Source organism: Oculina patagonica, chromosome 3 (genome assembly GCF_052425735.1).
Source record: "Oculina patagonica isolate OP01 chromosome 3, crgOcupat, whole genome shotgun sequence".
Classification (NCBI taxonomy): Eukaryota; Metazoa; Cnidaria; class Anthozoa; order Scleractinia; family Oculinidae; genus Oculina; species Oculina patagonica.
In genome coordinates this window covers 2287744-2301061 of record NC_135760.1, presented here as the reverse complement: position 1 = coordinate 2301061, position 13318 = coordinate 2287744, and the positions used below count along the sequence as shown (strand labels likewise).

General features: G+C 40.0%; 1 protein-coding gene across 1 annotated transcript; it reads right to left on the bottom strand.

The window, feature by feature from the left end:
• Nucleotides 1-253: 253 nt before the first annotated feature.
• LOC144645936 (E3 ubiquitin-protein ligase TRIM45-like) lies at nt 254-11852 on the bottom strand. The gene is made up of 2 exons (XM_078505452.1): nt 10491-11852; nt 254-1126 (listed from the first exon to the last, which is right to left on the bottom strand). The coding sequence occupies exons 1-2, from the start codon at nt 11850-11852 to the stop codon at nt 254-256; spliced, it is 2235 nt and encodes a 744-aa protein (XP_078361578.1).
• Between the last annotated feature and the right edge of the window lie 1466 nt (nt 11853-13318).

Sequence of the window (13318 nt, the reverse complement as noted above, 5' to 3'; positions counted from 1 at the left end):
GGGAGTTTAGTTACAGTAAAATGACTGAAAAACGGCAGGGACGGGACCAACACCAGGTGTCCGTCTTATGGAAGTGTGCGTCTTATGGAGGTGTCCGTCTTATAGAGGTGTCCGTTAAGAGAGAGTTGACTGATTTTTTAATGTTTTTTAACGGAAACATTTGGTTCCCAAGAGTTTCCAAAACTAAAGTTTAACCAAATCTGTCTGTTCGGAAAATTGTAAATATCCTGGAGTTTTTTAATTGATCTATACATTATGCAATTTTCTGCATACGTTGGTTCTCGACGTCATTGACAACTATGCGCCCATCACTAAGAACTCCCACGGAAAATGGTTGTTCAAATTCACCTTCCCGACAGCCCTTCTTTCCAATGGTACCTATAAACTTCAAACTTGACTCATTCGGTTTAAAAACCTGGACTCTGTTGTTACCCGAATCACAGACTAGTAAGTGTCCTAACTTGTCAACCGCTAGGCAACGCGGACCATTTAAATCCTCCACCCCGGCCCCTTTCTTCCCAAATTTGTAAAGGAAGGCCCCCTCCAAATCGAAAACCTTTATGGAATTGGCAAGAGTGTCGGAGACTATAAAATATTTCTCGCACTGCACACAGTGAACAGGATATGTAAAAGAGCCTTCTTCACCAATTTTCCTAATGAATTCGCCTTCAGGAGAAAATATCTTAATTAGTTTGCTTCCGCTATCAGTAACTATAATATTGCCGCCGTCGTCTAGCGATAGGCCATGAGACTTTAGCTCTCTTCTCACTCCTAACATTTTACCTTTGTACACGTACTCTCTAGACTCGAGTGTAGGACTAAACGTGTGAACGACGCCATTAGTACTGTCTGCTACTAAAATCCTGCCTTTTGTGTCAAAAACTATGCCAGTAAACTCTTTTTCGCTGTTATCCGGTTTAGTGAACGATAGCGTCGTGATCAAGTCACTTTTGAATAGCTGAACTGCGTTGATCATAGTCATTGCAATCTCGTCATCATCACTTACCGCCAGCCCCCAGCGTTCCCTATTCTTTCCATATGTCCGCCCAAATGTCATCACGGGCTTGAACTCTCTGGCTTTGACTTGAATATGAAAAGGACTGTCTCGGACGTGCTTTCCGTTTTCCTACAACGACAACAAAGCTGTATTGACAAACGAAATAGCTAACAGATATGCCTGTCACCGCAGTTAATCGAAGGGTAATTCGTGGCGGGTGCAAGAAACGAACGCAACAACAACACGTACAATAACTACTTTTTAAAAGTATATAAACAAAGAGTAATCTGCAGTGTGAAGTGTATTTGAAATATGAAATCTGATTATACAGTCGAAGCTCTCTTAATGGACACTCTCGTAAGCGGACAGCTCTACTTACGGCCACCTTGTTTGAAACCCCGTTTTAACTCCCATACAAACTCTGTATTTTTACATTCTCGTAAGCGGACATTCCCGTAACCGGCCGCGGACACTTTCAGAGATTACGACTTAGACTTTTTCTTTGTTTTTAAGCTCCCGTAAGCGGACACCCGAAAGAAAATCCTACTAACAACCTCCGTATCTTGTTATTATTAATCAAATTCACATCGCCGTTTGTGACAATGATTTTACAGTAATTACAGGACCACATTTTAGTGCTTGTTTTGTCGTCATCCACGTTCGTCCGGTTGTTGTTAGCTGGGCAAGCTCCTGTAAGCGGCCATCTTTCCCCCACACCTCAAGTGGCCGCTTACGAGAACCATTCTCGTAAGCGGCCAGCTCCAGTTACGGACACTTTTTTCGCGTCCCGAGGGTGTCCGCTTACGAGAGCTTCGACTGTATTTAATTTAATATACTGTATAATAATATATTCAATTGTACTATGTATAAGGCAGCCTTTGGTTCTTTTCCTAAGTCTCGAAATTTTTTAAATAAAATCTGAGAGATTTCAATACAGACATCTCTGATTTTTGCCCTTTTTGGTATGTCGAAAAGTAGGATTTTTAACTTAAGCTTAATTTGTTGTTTATATGAAGACTGTATGCACATATCAGTGTTAAGCTGCTGGGGGGGGGGGGGGGGGGGAAGGCCGGACATAGGCCGGGAATTTGAACTTAGCTGAGACTTTCTGATCAACTGCCCAACCTCAGGGCATTTGTGGATGTTCAAGAGTCACTAAACTTCATTAAACTGTTGTAAGAAAGCCCATAAAAACGGTCAAAGGTCCTCACTACGGGCAAACAATTGCTGTCAAATCCCCTGTCTATGCCCGGTCTCTCCCCCCCCCCCCCCAGCGGTTATATAAATGAAGGGAGAATGTTTCAGACTTGGGCACCAGTTCTTGAAAATGATTTTCTCATAATTCGCTTCCTGAGCTATTAGTAACATATTAATCATAGACGCGGTTCGAGTTCGATAAACATGTAGTGGATGTTCGGTGTTGCGAGTTTATAATGTACGTCATATGTACGTCATAAAATGTGAAATTTATTAGTTAGCGCCAAACTTCGTAAACCCACTACAACTAACCATCCTCGTGGTTGTTTCCGATGTGTTGTTTCCGATATTTACTTTCCAACTTGTGCTGTCACAGCTACTCAAGCTCAAAAGGGCATAGTCTAAAACCTGGACTGGACTCTGGACCCTGGACTATGGACTCCGGTCTCCGGTCAATCTTCATACACTATTAAAAAGTTAAATATTAATATAAAACCAGATTGATTAACAAATATTTTTCATTTTAATTTTCTTTTTATTTTATGAAATGTTTTATTTTATTTTGAAAGCGTCTTTCAAAATATCATGATAAGGATGTTTTGATAGCGACTCTTGTGCAGTCATGTACAGGGTAGCCTGCGAGCAGACTCACCTTGGGGCACGCACGAGAACACTTGAGCGGCGTAGCCGCGACAGCGAGTGCGCCAAAGTATATTCGCGCGTGCCCCAAGGTGAGCCAGCTCGCAGGCTATGTACAGGGAAGCGTTTGAGTTTTTGTGCCTGTTTACCATTTAACACGGCAATAAAGTTCGACATTTTGCATGCCCATGCGGTTGCTGTGGACCTGCTCCCAAATGACGGACGTTCTGTTGTTTAACGAAGCCAACAACTGTGCCCGTAACTGAACGTGTTTTCTTTCTTTATGTTGAGCGTATCGATGCAAACAGCATAAATCGCTTTCTTGACAAACTGTTGGAAGGATATTTATTTTCCTTTTATAAGGCCTGAAAGCACGATGGTATAACAAAAGGTAGACAGGACGTAGACCATAATTGGACGAGAGTAGTTTTCACAAGATTTTTATCAAGGCAGACTACTTATTCATTGTCTTGTTAAATGTATACAGGCACAAACACTCAGAAGCTAAGTAACAACTGAAAACCTTCATTAACATACGAACCGCTCTAAATATATCTGTGATGCTTACCTACTTATACGGGTAATGACAATATGAACAATAAGGACGCCTATTAAACATGTAACCCTATTTTTATTTTTATTGAAATGTAAAAAATGGAGAACAGATGATTTTGTGATGATTTTTGGATGTTCATCAAATCATCTGTTCTCCATTTTTTACATTTCAATAAAAATAAAAATCTGTGTCAAAAATATGGCATCTTAACAACTTTGAAAACAAGAGTGTGCATCTAAGACGTCAGTAAGGTAAAGAAGTGACAAGGTAGCAAGGTAAATCGGGTTTGCAGTGGTAGAATAAAGTGATTTCTCCTTGTGTGTCGTAAAATGTGAACGATCAGTTGATTCTTATTAATGAATTGCTCAAGTATCTTGCACGGATGTGCGACGGGTCACAAACGGGTCAGATTAGTTTGAAGGTGTGGAAAGTTGTCAGTTGTTACTTAGTTTAGAGAAGTAAGAAGTAATTTGATAGACGTTTAGATATTTAAGATAGGTGAGTGATATGAGTACGTGATGTTATGTGTTAGTTTTCAGTAGTTGTTGTTTTAATGGAATGATTATTGTTTTGTTTTTGTTTTCTAGGTTTTGTTTCTGTATAACTTATTGTTTCTGTTGAAGACAGTCTGAAAGAAAGTTTGAGGAAGGCAGTGAGAGAGAGACCTATCATCAATTAGTCGGTTTATTTATGGCCTAACTATGAGGTAGGAAGTTTTGTATTTCATTAGATATTTGTGGAGTGTTTGACAGTTGTGTAGCATTTTTAAGCTGCTTTGCATGTTTTGAAAACGGGTTGTAGTTTTCTTCCTTATATGGAGTGTTTGGAATGTGGTTGTAATTTAGAGAGCGTTATAATATTTCTAAGAAAACGTACATGTTTGTTTGTTAGTCCATGTTCTTGTAAGTTTTTGTAAAATAAAAATAGTGATGAATAAGCTGCTGATGTATCAGACTTGTCAGAAATGTCAGAAATGTATTAATGGTGGCGTTTGTGAACGAGTATGTGAAAGAGGTAGGGAATTGATGAGAAACAAAGGTTGTTATTGTAGGAAATGTTTTGACTATGAAAAATTGCAGCTTAAATCAGTGTCTGATGAAAGTAAAATTGATAAGTTTTGTTGCGATAAATGTTGTTGTAATGGGCGAAGAGTTTTGAAAAGAATCAGCAGAAAAAGAGATAGAGCTCCATCGAGAATTTGCTTGAAGAAAATTCATAGTTTATTTCATAAAAAGAGTGTAGTTAAACGTAGTATAAAGAATCATATTAAACGCAATGTTCCTGATTCTTCGTGTTTGAAGGCTTTTGTTCGTGCAAATGTACGTGTTGATATGTTGAATCGTTCTCAGTATGTTTGCTTCTTGTATTTAAAGTTATGGTTTTAATAAAAAGGTTATTTTATCTTCGTTTTATTCTGGTTAAATTTAGCCGCGGGAATAGATTGTATCGGGGTTAAAGAGGGATTGTAATCTAAGCAATTAGCTGGCGGTTCGGGATTGAATGTCAAAGTTAATCTTGCACACATAGCACATGTTGTTTGAACAAAAGGTTTGAATCGTTTGAATCGTTAGTCGATTGAATACCCAACCATTTTAAAGTTATGACCAGTTATCAAACAGCGTAGCTCTGTGTAGAAGTTAAAGTCTCCCTTTAAAAGTGAGATTTGATAACGATTTTGTGCGAGTTAAACACTACTACATTGTTTATTGCGTACGTTCGCGCGGAATCACGTGTCAAGCAAGATCGAATGTTTCCTAATTAGCAGAACCTAGCAGAATATTTCATTCAGTAGATTTCATCCAATAAGCAGGCCAGCCGAGTCTAAGCGCGGACAGGCAGAAAATTGCGAAGAAAATGACTGTAATTTACACGTTTATCAGCTGCTGCGTTGCAGCTTTGGCGTTACAAAAACATTAAGACCGGCTCAAGAGTGACCAAAATCAAATTTCTCCTCACAATATCAATACTAAATCAGGAGAAGAGGTTATAAGAATTAACAAAATCATCACCACTCGCATGTCATTATCCGGCACAACAGGCTAAGCGGTCACGAATAAACACCCAAAGCGATACTTCATATAGCGTGACGAAAAGCACATGGAAGTCATAGTGTAAGTATACAGTAGAATCTAGAATGAATGCTTAGTGAACCAAAGTGCAATACAGCGTTTTTCCACAGCTTAGTATCTGTCTGTCATCTTTTTCTGCTGTTTTTGGAGTCCTATAACTGTTTAACGGCCAGATGCTGAAGAGTACTTTGAATTTAATTTTTTATGTTACATACACGCTTTTCAATTTTCGATATCTTTGCAAGCAAAAAAAAGACGTGAAAAGCGATCTCTTTTTAAAATAAATTCTGAAAAGTGACACGAGACACTAAGCCCAAAGGGCTTTTGATTTTCAGTGCGACCGATTTGTCAGACATTTTCAAAAATGAGCGGAATGTACCAAATTTTCAAAAATGCCGGCACTTAAGAGGGCGTCTTTCTTAGAAGCACCCACTCAATCTCGCTTAAAAAATAATTTTGCCTGAAACTCTGTCAGCTGAAAGACATTACCAAGGCAAGAACTAAAACAGATATGGTTTGATTTGAAATGATATTCTGGCCACGTTAGGAGCCTTAAAATATTTTCCCTTGTCGGCGCCGGTCAGAACGTCTCGAAAATTGAAAAATATGCACTTTACGTAACACTGTAAAATATTTATTTCGCATCATCCAGCCGCAAATTTTATATCAACTTGCTCATAAACCTTTCTAGTTTTACAAGACAGTCACAATTTGCCTCTCAATTCTCCTGAAAAGGCAAAATCGAGCGTATTATGACCACTACTAATCGCCTTTGAGCAAAGGCTGTAAATTGGCTTCGATTTAGAGGCTATTTTTTAAATTTTGGGACCAACCTAATACTTCTAGCCTATCCAGCCAACAAGAGTAGTCGTTTATCTACAAATATGTGCAAAATCCCATGTACGTTTTCAATATTTCAAAAATTATGACCGTTTTTATCAGCACATGTACCAGCATTTTCGATTTTTCGCCTATATTAAAATCGACTTCTCTCGAGCAGATTTTGACACACATACAGCCTACCTGCTTCTCATCTCGGCTTATGTCCAACGTTAGACGGTTAACAATCCCCAGATTGCTATAAAATCTCATAATAACTCCAGCAAATTGGTAGGTATTGCCTTCAAAACTTGAGCACCACGGCATCTATCGAGTCCCTTGTTAGCGAGCGAAAGCCCGAATCCAAGGCTACATTTCGCACTAAATACCCCATTAAACACCGTTTCAGAGCCGTATTTCTTCGAGAATCAGACAAAAGACCCTCCGAGACTGGTATTTAGAGAACATAGCCGTGATTTGAGGTCTTAAATTCCGAAGAAACAACACCATTTACAGTGTACATCTCGACAATCGATACTGTGTGATGCTGTTTCCGCAGAGGTCCGCATAAATGGGGAGACCGCTGCTCGCCTGTGCCAACAACCACGGCTAAATGTTACCATATTTTTTTAAATCAAAATTTGGAAAGCAATTTCGAGTTTTAAAAAAATCAATCCTATAAATAAATAAACAAACACGAAGCATCGTGCCAAATGGCCCATACTGTCACAGCTTATCCCGGTCTCGATAGCATTAAGCGGCTAGGAATATTTCTACTCCCTCCTGGATGGAATTCTAGTCCATCGCAGTTCCCCACCCCCCGGCCCTCCCAGCATTATTTTGCCGGTACCTATTTATACAGCTGGTTGGGTAGAGGCGCTATGAGAGTAAAGTGTCTTACTCAAGAATAGTACAACACAGTAACCCTGGCCAGGGATCAAACCCGGACAGTTCGATCTGGAGTCCGGCCGGCGCGCTAACAAATAGGCCACCGCGCCTCCCATATGAATGAATGAATAAATAAATAAATAAATAAATAAATAAAAATTGCCTCATCCTGCCATTTTTATTTCTCTGGACAGTAGTGTCGAGGTTTTGCGGAAAGTGTTTATTTGAATGTTTCCTTTTTCGTGATGGTGTTCTGATTTGTAGCAGAATTTAATGCCAGATCAGTGTCTGTGCTCTCCAAATTTGCGTGAAACATTTTTACGGATAACTAGAGTACGGAATAATGTACAGATCTGAGACTTGAACAAGTAACGGTAGTTTATATAGTAGTCTTCTACAATCTGTAATATTCTTGATTTTTTTTACTCAATAGTTTTGGTTTTATTTTTCGCGGCATGACAGTGAAAACCACCTATAGGATGTGATGGTACAGGTATTCTTAGCCTGCCTGCCTACCTTAACATTATGTTTTGATGAGAGGGATGAGAGGACTTAACGTAATGAAAGCACAGCTGCGTTTAGGCGTGAAGCCAAGACTACTCAACGACTGTCTGTTACTCTTATGGGATGTTTAACATTGTTTTAGTCAGAAACACATTCATATTCACGGATCATGTCCGTCAGCTTGTCTATCAGAATTTTCTTTTTTTCTTTTGATTTTACAGGAATCCCAAAGTGGCTACAGGTGGCTTTCAGCATGACCACATTGAATTTTTGAAGCGTGTTGCTGTAGTAACACTCACAGAAGTCATACGTGTCGTAGCAGATGGGATGGGAGACGTTGATTTCTCTGTTAACCTGGTCTACCAGGTTAACGGGTATTTTCCTGGAGGCATTGGACATCTTTCTCGTCATCCGGCGACATTTAATTTTGGGAAGGTGTGCCTTTCGCCCAGTTCTTTCTCCTAGTGTAAACCGTGCCGTAAGGTGTTCTTTAACCTTCGGCGAAAATCTAACGTTGCTCCTCGGTTTGCTTAGGGCCCATCCTCAGATCTGCACGTTATTCCGTACTCTAGTTATCCGTCAAAAATTGTCCAGAGTATTAAAAATGTCAGGATAAGGCAATTTTTTTTAAGAAAACGTGGCAGCTTTCTGGCGGCCGTCTAAAGTCTTGTGTGGCGTGAAACTCCGAAATTCAAAATGCTATATCTTACAGACGGCGAATGATATTTATTTATTTATTTATTTATTTATTTATTTATTTATTTATTTATTTATTCATATGGGAGGCGCGGTGGCCTATTTGTTAGCGCGTCGGCCGGACTCCAGATCGAACTGTCCGGGTTCGATCCCTGGCCAGGGTTACTGTGTTGTACTATTCTTGAGTAAGACACTTTACTCTCATAGCGCCTCTACCCACCCAGCTGTATAAATAGGTACCGGCAAAATAATGCTGGGAGGGCCGGGGGGTGGGGAACTGCGATGGACTAGAATTCCATCCAGGAGGGAGTAGAAATATTCCTAGCCGCTTAATGCTATCGAAACCGGGATAAGCTGTGACAGTATGGGCCATTTGGCACGAGGCTTCGTGTTTGTTTATTTATTTATAGGATTGATTTCTTTAAAACTCGAAATTGCTTTCCAAATTTTGATTTAAAAAAATATGGTAACATTTAGCCGTGGTTGTTGGCACAGGCGAGCAGCAGTCTCCCCATTTATGCGGACCTCTGCGGAAACAGCATCACACAGTATCGATTGTCGAGATGTACACTGTAAATGGTGTTGTTTCTTCGGAATTTAAGACCTCAAATCACGGCTATGTTCTCTAAATACCAGTCTCGGAGGGTCTTTTGTCTGATTCTCGAAGAAATACGGCTCTGAAACGGTGTTTAATGGGGTATTTAGTGCGAAATATAGCCTTGGATTCGGGCTTTCGCTCGCTAACAAGGGACTCGATAGATGCCGTGGTGCTCAAGTTTTGAAGGCAATACCTACCAATTTGCTGGAGTTATTATGAGATTTAGCAATCTGGGGATTGTTAACCGTCTAACGTTGGACATAAGCCGAGATGAGAAGCAGGTAGGCTGTATGTGTGTCAAAATCTGCTCGAGAGAAGTCGATTTTAATATAGGCGAAAAATCGAAAATGCTGGTACATGTGCTGATAAAAACGGTCATAATTTTTGAAATATTGAAAACGTACATGGGATTTTGCACATATTTGTAGATAAACGACTACTCTTGTCGGCTGGATAGGCTAGAAGTATTAGGTTGGTCCCAAAATTTAAAAAATAGCCTCTAAATCGAAGCCAATTTACAGCCTTTGCTCAAAGGCGATTAGTAGTGGTCATAATACGCTCGATTTTGCCTTTTCAGGATAATCGAGAGGCAAATTGTGACTGTCTTGTAAAACTAGAAAGGTTTATGAGCAAGTTGATATAAAATTTGCGACTAGATGATGCGAAATAAATATTTTACAGTGTTGCGTAAAGTGCATATTTTTCAATTTTCGAGACGTTGTGACCGGCGCCGACAAGGGAAAATATTTTATGGCTCCTAACGCGGCCAGAATATCATTTCAAATCAAACCATATCTGTTTTAGTTCTTGCCTTGGTAATGTCTTTCAGTTGACAGAGTTTCAGGCAAAATTATTTTTTAAGCGAAATTGAGTGGGTGCTTTTAAGAAAGACGCCCTCTTAAAATTCCCAAGCTCTGGACCTCGTCAAAATTTCACAAAACGTCAAAAAAGCTATTAAGATGTCAATCGAGACGTAAATGGGAAGTGAAAATTACGGTAAAATAAATATTCTCCTGATTTTTGTGCCAACCTCGTCTCGATATGGATCCCTCGTGGCCATATATGACTTCCAATGCTTTCCGAAAGATAATTTGGCAATTACCACCGATGCGGATTGTGTCGCACAGCCTTCGCCGTCTACGTTGCCTAATTTGGTGCCCATAATTAAACAGAAGCAGCTGATTGTTTAAGTTGTGCAGGCATTAAATACGTTGCATATTGAATATGCTACCCATTTTAGCCTGCTTGCAGGTTAAAAGGACTAAAATCCCAAGGAAAGCGAAAGCTTCGTGTCGCAATTTTCCCGATAACGTGACTCAATTTAAACTGGAACACGAATTGAATATTCTCCTGTTGACACATTGTTTGACAAATCCATAAACTGGTGCGACCCTAGTACGCCAAAATAATTTTTTACCGGAAACAGAAATTTGAGTAAAATTTTAACACAACAAGACAATTTTGTCCTCTAGTGCAACCCGGCCCTTATATCCGGAGCTATTTTATCATTTTCTTTCTTTATTTTACCTTCACTGACGCTTCACTTTCTCCAGCTTCTTTGGTAAAATATCTTATCTGGTAGGTACCATCGTGATTATCTTGGATGCCCACTCCCATCACGCTGTCTTCGCCATCTTTGTCTTTGTCTTCGACCGTTATCCGATCTCGTTTGTTGTAGTATGGTTCCCCTTTTGTGTTTCTTGTACTCAACGTCCAACAAACGCCAAGTCCAACAAACGCCTCACGGATTCCATTGCCTTCGGCACTGCACTGATCTGCACTGGTTTCACTTTGCATTTGTAACAAGCCGATTCCTTTTGTCTGCAGTATGTCCAAAGCCTCTTGAGCTCTTACAAAGTTCATCTGCAACGGTTTTCTTTCGGGGTCACAATGAACCCGTTCTTCTTGGTTTACTTCATTTACGATCTTATCCAACGATTTCTTTAGATCTATAATCTCAACACTTGTGCTGTGCATAAGAAGTGCTTCAGTGGCCTCCATCGCGAATCTAATCACTTCTCCTTGATTCTGAATAAGCATTTTGTGCCTTTTTAGTAGTGAACGCGATTTCATTGCCTCATCACTCACTGCGTCTACAATTTCTTTCTTCTTCGCCTCAAGACATTTAGTGATCGCATCGAAGAAATTAATCACATCATTAGCTACCTCGGTTTCTTGGCTGTTTACTTCGTCGCATTCTTTGTCAACTTGAACAATTTCGTCCATCTTTTTCTGCGCTTCTTTTAACTGTTCGTCGATAAGAGTTTCCATCTGCAATTTAAATTGACTAGCAGTTGCTTTCAAAACCGTCTTCTTATGGTTTTCATGATCAGTTTGACTGCATAACCTGCATATGGCAATATCACAGTTGGTGCAAAAAAAAATCACTTCCTCGCCCTCGTGGTGTTCTTTTTTGCAATATGTGCATGGCTTTAAAAGAGACTGATCGTCGGGGATGTCTTTTAAAGCAACCAAGCGATCATGATTGACATGAATGGCACTATGCTGGTTTAAACAGTTCTCGCACCAAAACTTTTTGCACTGGAAGCAGTAGTTGCCTTGTAAGGTGGACGGTGAGTTGTTGCAAAATGCACATGTCATTAGTGTTAGCTTAGACGACATAATGTGAGCCACATCATACAAGCTGGCAATGTAAAGACTTTCTGGAAGATCGTCAACGTTTCCACTTTCAAGCCTACACTCCTGTTGACAACACGGACACGGAACGATAACATCTTGGTCCCTCGTTTGGAGAAGCGTCTCCAAACAGCTACGACAGACGCTGTGCAAACACGGCAACTGTTTTAAATTTTTTAACACTTCCTCGCACTTCGGGCACAATAGTTTTTCAGTAAGAAACTGCAGTGGATCTGCAAAGTGCTCGGCCATCTTCAATCAAAATCACCTCCTAATAGATTAGGCAAGCAAAGGAGCGATCAGTTCAATCACTCAATTTCATTGGTTGGAATACAATGGGCACTTATTGTGTGCCTACGTGTCACGTGTCTGGTACACAAAAAAAATCAAGGAAGTGGAAGGCGTCTGCTACAATTATTCTTTTATGAAATCAAGACGATGGCTGCATTTCATTTATTTATCATGAGATAACGGAGGTATTTTTGGCGCAAACGCACCGCCCCACTTGGCACATGAATGCTGGCAACTAAGAAAGAACCAGATACAAATCTAAAATCTCGCCCAAAACAACCTTTTAGTGGGAAAAGGTGTCATCGGTACTTTATTATGCAGAAATGAACTGATTTGTATCAATGTGAATTTCATGGACGGTCATCTGTCTCGAGACCCTTGACTTGACTGTGAAATTTAAGCCAACCCAACGAAGTGCTGGGCAGCAAAGCGTTCCTTGACAGGCATTAAGAGATAGATTCTACGATACGTACCTGAATAGAATAGACCGTTTGTTTCGGAAAGTCAATTTGCATAAAGTCGAGACACAAATACATCAATCAATAAACCACCGAGAGTTGAGTCGCGGTGAGTGCAAAGTATCACTAATCGAACAATGCAAAACAATGTTTGGAAGCGAAATGACTTTTTAGAGTTTTATGATGTCGAAATAGTGGAATTAGAGTACGATGAAGCGTAAACCTGTTTTAAAACAGAAATCAGATCTGCAGATTGTAAAAATAGATGGTTGTTGTTCAGCAGATCGGGGGGGGGGGGGGGGAACTTCCGAAAATTTGCGTGGGAGTGACGTGTGCGGCGCGCTTCTTGAAACCCTTACTCTCAGAGACCAAAATGTACCATTTCCTCAATTTTCCTGCCATATTTCAGACCTAACCCCAATCGATCTGGTTTGCGTAAACATTGAAGATGGGATACCTTATTACTGGCCAGAGTGCACAAGCCATACCCTTTTTCAGACCAAAACGGCTAGGAAATTATACATTTTGGCGCCGCACATAACCTGTAAGGCAGTACCTCCCCCACCTTCCCTTCCACCCCCATTCCACTCCCGGAGCAGTTAGCGCGTCAACGATATTATTTCAAGTTACTATAGAAACGGGCAAAACGTGATCTTGTGCATGTACAAGAGTACAGATCAATTGTTTGATCGACCACTACAAAATATTATTAAATTAAACTGTACAGCTGTCAAACATAGACCGCTTTGTGGTTCCAAGATAACTGATCTTTTCTAGTTCATCTAGAATTTCAAGTTCATCTAGAAATGATCTAGTTGTCCTTTGTAGGTCGGAAAAATAACTTGGAAATGATGCGGCTAAAATGCAGTTTGATAAGTTATCTGTGATGGAATGGAATACTCAACCAATAAATGATTTAGACTGCTTAAAAACCGTTTAGCTGCCGTTGTCGAAACGGTACAATGAACA

Bases quoted from the DNA above. Each gene is read 5' to 3' on its own strand.
- LOC144645936 (XM_078505452.1), bottom strand. From the start codon at position 11,852: ATGGCCGAGCACTTTGCAGATCCACTGCAGTTTCTTACTGAAAAACTA. The intron at 1,127-10,490 runs GTAAAATAAAGA...TTGTCGTTGTAG, and splicing joins AAAGTGAAGCGTCAGTGAAG to GAAAACGGAAAGCACGTCCG.